Source organism: Salvelinus fontinalis, chromosome 29, assembly GCF_029448725.1.
Source record: "Salvelinus fontinalis isolate EN_2023a chromosome 29, ASM2944872v1, whole genome shotgun sequence".
NCBI lineage: Eukaryota > Metazoa > Chordata > Actinopteri > Salmoniformes > Salmonidae > Salvelinus > Salvelinus fontinalis.
The window spans coordinates 17,550,885-17,561,854 of record NC_074693.1 but is presented as its reverse complement, the minus strand read 5'-3'; the positions used below and the strand labels follow the sequence as shown (position 1 = coordinate 17,561,854).

Sequence of the window (10,970 nt, the reverse complement as noted above, 5' to 3'; positions counted from 1 at the left end):
CATTTCTTTTTTTTTTGTTGCTGAATTTAGTTTGTTGAGTGGAAGTGTAAACATTTGGTTTCTCTCTCTCTAAGATATGGAAATAAGATAATTTGAATTATGCTAAAATGGCACATCTAGACATGCCAACAATATCTTGGGTTGAGGTGAAACCAGTCTAGTAGTTTAAAACCTGCTTTTGAAAGCTTCAATAGTTTAAACTCAATTTCTGTTTGTTTCTCTTTATATGTGTCAAAGTTCTGGAACTTTCTCAACTGGGCTTCCAGCATTCTAAATGATTTCCACATGTTCACCATGAATGTGTTCCAGAATCTCAATCACTTCCTTCTTTCTCACAGTTCCGTCTTTCTCGGTCAGTAACGTCAGTTGATCAGTAGGCCTACAGCTGTATCTCTCCACCCTTGGTCAAAACATATTTGACAAGCAGATACATAAGTGGAGTCCTGTCCTCACTTGCTTGCGTCCAGCTCAGCTGACAGTGACCAGTTCTCACCTACAGGGGGCACTTATGTATTCAATTCTATACAGGTAGACATTTCAAAATAAGAGTTTCCAACATACACTACTTAATTGAGATAAATATTAAATTTTTATTAATTGGAGAAAATAAAACGGAAGCATTTGAAAACATCTCATAGTAAACCGACACGAAATACAAAAATATAGATAAAACAATTCTAAGTTATAATCTTTTTTCTCCAAAAAGAACTAGTTCATTAGGTTTCTTTGGATCAACATATGGACAGTATATTTTAAATGTCTTTAACACGTTTTCCATCTCCTCACGCAGCATCAACACATTATGTTGCATTAATGTCCATTCATCAGTTCCAACCCTCCCTCAGCAAATATTCAGAAACATTTCCCCCACAACGCAAAACAAGCCCTCCCCAGGTTCATCAGATTGCGTTTCCCCCCCTTCCTCCCAGCCCCACATCACTCTCCCATATCAATCTCCTGGTGGCGTTTAGAAGGTGGCACCAGGTGTTCCGGAAGCTTACCCGGCAGCTCATGTCCCTCCAGCTTCACTCTGATCAGGTGATTGGCCAACGCAAACTCCTCGTCGTCTAGGTAACCATCCTTATCCACGTCGGCCAGCTTCCAGATCTTGCCCAGGACCGTGTTGGGCAGCTTGGACTTCATCATCTCCTTCTTGGCTGCCGCGCCCGACACTTTACCATTGATTGGTGACAGCGTGTAGAAAATCTCATCGTACGAAGGTTTGTCCCGGGCCACCACCCACTCCAGCTCATCGATGCCTTCCCCGGCACCCTCTCCGTAGCCGTGACCGAAGGGGCCGGACATGGTACCTTCAAAGGCACCTCCGTGGACAGCCTGGCTGGGCATGGCGGCTTCCTCCTGTCGGACCAGGGTCATGAGGCGAGCGATGTCGTTGGCCAACATGTCCTCCACAGCCTCCAGTAGCTTGGGCTTCATGGTAGGGAACTTCGAGAAGTCGTGGCCAGCCAGGAGCTCCTATAGAGACAAGGGAGAGGGGAGATGTATACTATGTTAAAGGTCTGAGAATTAACAAATAATATGTTCATCATTGGATGGTCTTCATTACTTCAACAACATAATACAGAGAACGGGATTAGACTTCAGTTTGTAGAGTCACATTGATTAACCTCTGGTGTGTACGGAAACTATTCCAGCAACATTTCCCTGAGGAAACAAAGGCTAAACTAGATATAGATTCAGGGTCTCCATCTCACCTGCATCTTCTTGAGTTTAGGGAAGTCTCCAGGGGAGATCTGATGTTCCCTCTCGATCTTCAGGTACGTCTCTCCCAGGTTGGCGATCAGTTCCTTCTTCTTGTTCTCCTTTCCAAACACACTGGGCATCTCCTTCTTCAGAGAGATGATGATGTAGGCATGGACCTGGACAAAGGTTCAAAGTTCACACAACCTTTAGAAACAAGCTATTGACCAGACTGCTATTCTGCCATAATAAACCATCTAGTTGAGGATGTAGACATGGACAAGGGTTCAAACATCCTCGAGAGACTACCTGTTGGCCCACAACAAAATACTAATAGCTTTAATGCTGCTCCTCTCTGCTAAAGTGCCCTCTTGGATATTCCCTTATTCCTAGTCCCATTCTTTTAATTTAGCTTAAATAGAACAACGAGTTAATAATGGTGAGCGAGTGCTGCACCTTTTCAATAATATTTTTTTTTTTATAAATGTTGCACCTCGACTACCGTTGGTTGAGTGCCCTCCACTTCCTTATCTTTTCCCCCATACCTTCCTACAAACATCTGGACCCCTCCCCTCACCTTAGCCAGCCGTGCCCTTTTGATGAGGTCATTGAGTTTCCGTATGGCTGCGTTCCGGGGCAGCCCCTGGATGTCCTGGAACAAGTCCTGTTCCTCAGCCTCAAACAGCTTCCTGTTGTCAGGGATCAGGAGAGGCTGGGCCCAGAACGACCCGATGTACACCCTCACCACCTGAGGACCACAATACACATAAATCAATAAAGACAAAGACAAAGAAATATATGGGCTCCTGAGTGGTGCAGCAGTCTAAGACACTGCATCTCAGTGCTAGAGGTGTCACCACAGACACCCTGGTTCTGTGGTGGTGTTTGTGGCTCAGCTGTATAAGGCACTGCATCTCAGTGCTAGAGGCGTCACCACAGACACCCTGGTTCTGTGGTGGTGTTTGTGGCTCAGCTGTATAAGGCACCGCATCTCAGTGCTAGAGGTGTCACTACAGACATCCTGGTTTGATTCCAGGCTGTATCACAACTGGCCATGATCGGGAGTCCCATAGGGTGGCGCACAAATGGCCCAGCGTCGTCCGGGTTAGGGTTTGACCGGGGTAGGCCGTCATTGTAAATAAGAATTTGTTCTTAACTGACTTGCCTAGTTAAATAAATCAAACATATATACTGTACCATTCAAAAGTTGGACACACCTACTCATTCAAGGGTTTTTCTACATTGTGGAATAATAGTGAAGACATCAAAACAATGAAATAACAAATATGGAATAATGTAGTAACCAAAAAATGGTGTTAAATCAAAATATATTTTATATTTGAGATTCTTCAAAGTAGCCACCCTTTGCACACTCTTGGCATTCTCTCAACCAGCTTCATGAGGTAGTCACCTGGAATGCATTTCAATTAACAGGTGTGCCTTGTAAAAGTTAATTTGTGAAATATCTTTCCTTCAGAAGATAGCCCTATTTGATAAAATACCAAGTCCATATTATGACAACAGCTCAAATAAGCGAATAAGAGAAATGACAGTCCATCATAACTTTAAGACATGAAGGTCAGTCAATCTGGTAAAATTTCAAGAACTTCAAAAGTTTCTTCAAGTGCAGTCGCAAAAACCATCAAGTGCTATGATGAAACTGGATCTCATGAGGACCGCCACAGGAAAAGAAGACCCAGAGTTACCTTTGCTGCTGAGGATACGTTCATTAGTTACCAGCCTCAGAAATTGCAGCCCAAATAAATGTGTCACCGAGTTCAAGTAACAGACCTCTGAACAGTTAATGTTGAGATGAGACTGCGTGAAATCAGGCCTTCATGGTCAAATTGCTGCAAAGAAATCACTACTAAAGGACACCAATAAAAAGAGACTTGCTTGGGCCAAGAAATACAAGCAATGGACATTAGAGACAGGTGGAAATCTGTCCTTTGGTCTGATGAGTCCAAATTTGAGATTTTAGGTACCAACCACTATGTCTCTGTGAGACGCAGAGTAGGTGAACGGATGATTTCCGCATGTGTGGTTCCCACCGTGAAGCATGGAGGAGGTGGTGTGTGGGGGCTTTGCTAGTGACACTGAGGGTGATTTATTTAGAATTCAAGGCACACTTAACCAGCATGGCTTCCACAGCATTCTGCAGCGATACGCCATCCCATCTGGTTTGCGCTTAGTGGGACTATCATTTGTTTTTCAACAGGACAATGACCCAACACACCTCCAGGCTGTATTTGACCAAGAAGGAGAGTGACAGAGTGCTGCATCAGATGACCTGGCCTCCACAATCACCTGACCTCAACCCAATTGAGATGGTTTGGGATGAGTTGGACCACAGAGTGAAGGAAAAGCAGCCAACAAGTGCTCAGCATATGTGGGAACTCCTTCAAGACTGTTGGAAAAGCCTTCCTGGTGACTACCTCATGAAGCTGGTTGAGAGAACGCCAAGAGTGTGCAAAGCTGTCATCAAGGCAAAGGGTGGCTACTTTTAAGAAGAATCTAAAATACATTTTGATTTGTTTAACAGTTTTTTTGGTTACTACATGATTCCATGTGTTATTTCATAGTTTTGATGTCTTCACTATTTTCTACAAATGTAGAAAATAGTAAAAATAATGAAAAACACTTGAATGACTAGGTGTGTCCAAACTTTTGACTGGTAATGTGTGTGTGTGTGATATAGAGCTATAGATAAGTACTCAGATCCAGACTCATTGAGAAGAAACTAACATCCATGGACGTGGGGTAGCATTTGGCCGTAGCAAGGAGTCTGGGTAGCCAGGCACGGCCGGCCCCAGCAGGACCACAATGGAAATAAGTTGGTCGACTTTACGGTAAACTTGACGGTACACTTCACATCCTTAATGTTTGTGCTGTAGTCTGATGACTAAGGCAACTCTGTATGCATTTTCAATTGTCTGCATCTGAAATGGCACCCTATTCCCCAAATAGTGCGCTAATTTTGACCATGGAAAAGTAGTGCACTATATAGGGAAGAGAACGCCATTTGAGAGACCTATGTGGCCCTGTTTAAAATAAGTGCACTATATAGGGAATAGGGTGCCATTTGGGATGCACATTTGTTGAAATGAATAAAATAATACTAATTCACCTCGGGGGTGTTAATGATCTTTCCCAGCGACCACATGAGGGCGCCGTAGACTCTCATCAGCTGCTGCGTGTTGATCTGGTCAGCCTTGTTCAGCACCACGCGCATCTTGTCCTCGTGGTTCTTCAGGGCGCGGATCACCTCAGAGAACTCGTCTGAGATGTCCAGCTTGTGGGCGTCAAACAGGAGGATGATGCGGTCCACGCGTTCCGCGAACCACTCCAGTACCGCCGCAAAGTCATACCCTTGAGAAATGCAACGGGAGGAGGGTTATGGTGGATTCACACACACACGTCTGGACTGTGTCTATGAGCAAGAATTATGTTGAGGAGGAACCCCAAATGAGACTGAGGAGAAAGATGAGATGGTGGACAGACAAAATAAAGAGGAAAAGTGGGTTTGGGGTTTTGGATTGTGGTGTATTCTGAGGGTTGGACACGAGCATGATCCTATAATTGACAATTACATACTGAAACTATAGACACTATGCAACGTGTTTCAAAACGTTGCTGATGCAGCGATGAGACAAGATTGTAATTGAAATCGGGAGGGAAAAAAAATGGGGGTAAAAAACAAAAAATAAAAATGATATATGTAAATAAATAACGTATTCAGTTCCATCCTCTTTAATCTATTTAAATAACAACAGGAAACAGATTGGTTTAAAAAACAATTGGAACAGAGAGGGCTTTTGCTTTTCTGAACAGAAACCTGGGGAGTTCTGGCACAGCGAGCCGAGGCTCTTTAAAAAGAAAAGAAAGAAATAGAAAGAGAGAATGATGGTTTTGATTAGTGCCGCTGTCATCTGATCGGAGAAGAATGCAGTCAGTCTGTCTAAAAATCTCATCTACGCGGCTGACCACACAATCAGTACCAGCTCTGCTGCACACGCATTGCAGGGGGAGACTTTGTGCGTGCGTGTCGTGGGGGGGGGGGGGGCAGGGGAAAGAGTGTGTGGGAGACAGTCTACCAAGTATCCCCACAATGACAACTACACCACTCTCTACAGTCTACCCATGTTCAGGCCTTCCCCACTATCGCCGCACAATGCCAAGTGTTGCTTCTAACCCAGTCCCCGGCACTGTCATACTGCTGATGAACAATAGTCAGCCCTGTGTGTGGAATCATAGCCGTCTGAGGTAGGAATGCGCTTTTCCAGTATCACGTCTCCCCCCCTCCCCTCTTAGGATCCCTGCCCAGCTCTCCCTCTCAACCTTTCACTTGTAGGGGGGAAAAAAAAACTGACCCAATAAAAGATGATTTTACAAAATATTAAAATCAGCAGAATGAGCCAATAATGAAAATGTTGGCTGAGCAATATCAGAAGAATGTGCAAAATAGGGGTTATGGGGAAATTCACAGTCATCTCAGTTCTAGTCAGCTTCCCTTCCTAGGACCCCAAATGTCATACAAGACAGTTGGATTAGATGCACTTCTCTTGACAGAAAATATAAGTATTTGATACTATTCTCTCCTCTTAGGTGAGTTTTAACTGGCCTGTGTTACCTCTGACCCGCTTTGAGTGGTTGACACTGTCAGGCTTAACACATTTATTGAGATAACGGTGATATATTAGTTTGTGTATGGCTGACCTCTGCTTATCCTCTGTTTCTCTCCTGACAAGATTCCAGGGGTATCGATGATACTGATGCTCTCCAGGACTGGGTTGGGCATCTGAGCACACATAAATCTGCAAGGAGAGAGAGGGAGAGAGAGAGAGAGAGAGGTGAGGACATTGAAACTAAGCTTTAATGTAGCATTAATGTAGGCCCAAACTATGCTTCCAGTCAACCTGTCACAGCTGGAAATGGAAACTGAATGGTTTGACTGGAAGTGGAACAAGGCTCAATTCAAACAAGGAGAGAACTGTTTTCTGTGAGAGTTGAATGCTGCCTAATTTCTTCAATTGTCCATAGAATAACCTTGACTCACTGTCCAAGCCCATACAACACATGATGTTGTCATCTTGCATTAGTCACCCCAAACATAAAGGTTTTTCAACAAAGTTGGAGCAAACCATGATACACACAGATATAATCACATCTTTTGTATCTGGAGAGAGAAGGCAAGGTCGGTCAAACAGAAAACTGCATTTTCCTCAAGCAGGAACAAAGAAGGGGATTGTTACGCTTTACCATCTCTATTTCTTCTCAACCCAGAACTCTGCTGTCCCACCGCTCCCTCGGAACTAATATTCCGGACAGCGCTCCCTCGGAACTAATATTCCGGACAGCGCTCCCTCGGAACTAATATTCCGGACAGCGCTCCCTCGGAACTAATATTCCGGACAGCGCTCCCTCGGAACTAATATTCCGGACAGCGCTCCCTCGGAACTAATATTCCGGACAGCGCTCCCTCGGAACTAATATTCCGGACAGCGCTCCCTCGGAACTAATATTCCGGACAGCGCTCCCTCGGAACTAATATTCCGGACATTATGCTACAGGCATTAGGTCACAAGACTACTAGAACTAAGCTCCTAACTTACATTTTCCCAGGAGAGCTATCCTACAACTGGAGAGAGGGAGAAAAATAACCTTTAACGCCAAACAACAAGTCAAAGAAATATGGTTGTGGGGGATCCTGTGGTAGAGTAGTATCATATTACAACAGGAATATTTGCCAAGTATAACAAAAACGTACATTTTTCCACTTCGGCTTTTCGTATGTCATACATTCTGCGGCACTCTGTCCAAGCCTTCCCGTTTATCTAACATTTTCCACACAATTGGGCTAACCGCAGAATCCTTCTCCATCACACACTCAAACAGTAACTCACATCCCGCTGTTCCCCTCCTTACCCCGAGCCCCCACCAGGCAGACCTTCAACTTCCCAAAGTGAAGAAATACTATCAGCATTGCCATTCATTGTATGAGCACATGGTGGAGTGTACTTCTGTGCAAGACAAGTAGGCCTACGTACTTTACAACACATTTCCCTTTGAGATGTTACTGGAAGCCTGCATGCAGTAATGTGCAGTCAGTCAGTGTCCTGAAATAACAGGCTGAGTTCAGTAAAACGGAACCCCAACCCAATCCCGCTGACTCTTACTACTCCCTCTCGGTTACAAAAGTCATCAGTCTTGTTGTGAAACAGCCTGTCTCATGGGCCTTGTGATGCCTTGTTCATCTCGTCAATTAGCCTCTAAGCGAGTCTAATTATCAATTGACCCTCATTGACTTTCTCTGCTATGAGTCAACAAAAATCAATTGTACATATGCATCCTGGGTAATGTAGTACCCTAGAACAGGGATGAGGAGGAGTTTAATCCAGCATCAGTGTTGACCCATGTGTCTTGAGCTAGCATATGGCGGTGTGTGAGGCACCACAGCTAATCTGGGGTTGAGGAAATCCCCTATTGCCAGGTTGAGCACATGACTTCCTCTAAAACCTGTAGTCAGAGAACAGGCCAGGTTTATCGTACCATCTGTTTGAGTGCTGTGTATTGTGGTGCCAGCCAAGCTCTCACAGAGGGGAGATATCCTCTAGAGAGAAGGTCTACTTCAGCAAAGGACACTACAATAAATACACCCTGGAAGGATTGTGTGTTTGAAGCCACAGAACAGACAGACTAATTGATTGCTGTCATAATGCCACGTTGAACAACTGACTGTGGTGTCAGAATGCGCCATAGAGCAGTCTGGATTGCTGAATCACTTTGACGTGTCATGATAATGAGTAACTCAACACACAAGAAGACCAGCTGAGTACTGAGTAGCCATAGCCTAGATGCTGACTGACTATGCTGTCACACGACCATAAAGAACATACCAGCACTGCAATTTGACTAGGATTTCCTAATGCCTCATAGCAGGCAGAAGCCTCGGTGAGAGTTGGCCAGCTGTTACTAATGATGTGGCAACTGTAGCCTGCCCTGGGGTGTGCATCTAAGGAGAATTCAGATAACACACTTTTGCCTGGCTACTGAAAACACAATCCATTATTTTCCATTTACCTTACAGTGCTGCTGCAGGCTAAACAATGCTGCCAGTTGCCAGACTAGGACGTGACTATAGTTTAGATTAGGCTAGGTATTGTTATACTGTTCAAATAGCCAAGGGGAAAGGGATGTCTCAACTTGGCAGGGTGACTTTTACAGGTGGGTTAACAACAGGCATGGTGGATGGAACAGATACTACAATATGTTGTGGTGAGGAAATAAAGGGGAATGACAGGAGGAACAGTAGAGATCGTTTTGTTTCAAAGAGTCCCTACATGCAGAGGCTTGTGAGGGAGGTATTATGGAATGTTGAGAGAGGCGTTATCATAGAGATCCTATTAAATTCCTAATTCATGGGTGTCACCTGACAGGCTCCCCTAGGGCCTGGGAATTTTGCATGAGTATTTATTTACCTGTTGAGGAACGCATTACCAAATGCGTTGAGTTTGCGGAAGGGTTTTTTGGGGTCGACAACCAAGGCGTTTCCAGGTATCATCCCGTCCTGGTCACCGTGCATCACGGCTATGAATGAGTCTGTCGTCGGCTCGGGCCCTATCCTCATACCGGGAAAGTCCTGCTCCATCAGGTGCCGAATAAAGGTGGTTTTCCCGGTCGAGTACTGACCGACCAAGAGAACCATGGGTTTGTTGTCGAAGTCAGCATCTTCGAGCGACGGTGAGTGAAAGTCGTGGAATTGGTAGGTGTCCTCCAGGGGAAAGAGTTTAGTCCGATATAGTTTTTTCAACCCTTGCGAAACATCCTGGAACGGTTCAGGCGTTTTTTTGTCCCTACTGCGGAACATGGTGGACTGTTGAGCTGGTTTGACACAGCAGTGTCGTTTTCGATCTGAAAACAACAGAGAGAGGTGGCGAAGTAGCTAGCGCAACTCTATCACATACAACAGTAGTAGAGTAACATTAGCTAGAGATGCTAAAGTAGGCGAGGTCTTGAAGTGTTGATCGTCCCTCCTTCCTGACCAGCCAAACACGCCCCAACTAGTTATTATTAGTAGCCAATCAACCGCCAAGCACAAATCCCTCTACATTAACTTGAGAATGAATGTATCTAGCCAGCTATCTTTTGTAGGTGTTGAGAGCGTAATTTATCTTAAACGTTGAATAATAAACACACGCTATCCGTTAAAAGGAGGGAAAACATCACTTTACCTGTCCTTTTGTGTTCTGAGGCCGCGTTCACCTGCTGACTGGCTGGCTGACACTTGCGTGTAGGAAGCGGAATGTTTTTTTCTTAGCGGAAGTGGAATGTGAACTTCAAAATAAATGTCCCAGCGAAATAATGAAGTGCGTAGGCCTATGATCGCTCAAACTGATTCAGATGATGGTGAGGAATCAGGATGAAGTAACAGCCAATAAATACCTGACTTCTCGTCATCTCACCCAGTCTTGTGACAGCCGCTGCACATTGCTGGTTTGGCCTCACTATTCTGCAATTCATTAAACGATGGACTCATCTATATAGTGGCCCATCTGATAGCCAAAGAAAAAATCTGCTGTGTTTATGAGTGTGTGTGTGTGTGTGTGTGTGTGTGCGTGTTCATTGTTGGCCCAAATATGTGGTAGGCTGTGTTAAAGACCAGATACCGTGACAAGGAGAGACAATTACCATTAATACCAGTATCTTTATTGTGAAAAGAAACACTATACAAATACATGAGAATTGAAAGGCCTATTCAAGTACATACAAGTACATAGACAACATCACATACAGTAGATTTAGGCCTACACAGTGCATCCAGGGTGACGACTAGAGGTGTCTCCGCCCATAACAGCAGCTCCACTGGAAACCTGAGCTATTCCATATGGAGATGCTGTTACAGCCAGCGAGCACCAGACACTGGAGCTACACTGCACTTTATCACACAGCCATAAACCCACAATATTCAATAGTAAACCATTTAAGTACTGTATCACAAGTCTCAAGGAGTCGAGTCATGTCATATAATGTGTGTGTGTGTTTATTGCTGGCCCATTGTTTAGGTAGCATCATTGCAGATAGGCTGTGATGTACAAATACCAGATACAGTGAACATGATACTTTATTGTGAAAGGTGCAATGTTACATCCACATTACAATGGAAAACAATTTACTTTACTTACAATACCAGTCAAAAGTTTGGACACACCTACTCATACAAGGGTTTGTCTTTATTTTTTACTATTTTCTACATTTCTAAGGATCCTGGA

General features: G+C 44.4%; 1 protein-coding gene across 2 annotated transcripts; it reads right to left on the bottom strand.

Annotated features, from left to right (window-relative positions):
- Nucleotides 1-570: 570 nt before the first annotated feature.
- Nucleotides 571-10,040, bottom strand: LOC129827511 (EH domain-containing protein 1-like). 2 transcript variants are annotated; one of them, XM_055888427.1, is made up of 7 exons: nucleotides 9,933-10,040; nucleotides 9,180-9,612; nucleotides 6,418-6,515; nucleotides 4,829-5,070; nucleotides 2,279-2,449; nucleotides 1,716-1,880; nucleotides 571-1,476 (listed from the first exon to the last, which is right to left on the bottom strand). In XM_055888427.1, exons 2-7 carry the CDS (start codon nucleotides 9,566-9,568, stop codon nucleotides 937-939), a joined length of 1,605 nt encoding a protein of 534 aa, XP_055744402.1. In that variant the 5' UTR covers nucleotides 9,569-9,612; nucleotides 9,933-10,040; the 3' UTR covers nucleotides 571-936. The 2 variants fall into 2 exon arrangements, with proteins under 2 accessions (XP_055744402.1, XP_055744403.1); XM_055888428.1 differs by lacking the exon at nucleotides 9,933-10,040 and having other exon boundaries at nucleotides 9,180-9,912.
- Nucleotides 10,041-10,970: the final 930 nt, after the last annotated feature.

Excerpts from the sequence above, each read along its gene's own strand:
- LOC129827511 (XM_055888427.1), bottom strand. The coding sequence starts at position 9,568 with ATGTTCCGCAGTAGGGACAAAAAAACGCCTGAACCGTTCCAGGATGTT. Across the intron at positions 5,071-6,417 it reads GAAACAGAGGATAAGCAGAG|GGTATGACTTTGCGGCGGTA; the intron begins GTCAGCCATACA and ends GCATTTCTCAAG. Across the intron at positions 1,477-1,715 it reads CTAAACTCAAGAAGATGCAG|GAGCTCCTGGCTGGCCACGA; the intron begins GTGAGATGGAGA and ends TTGTCTCTATAG.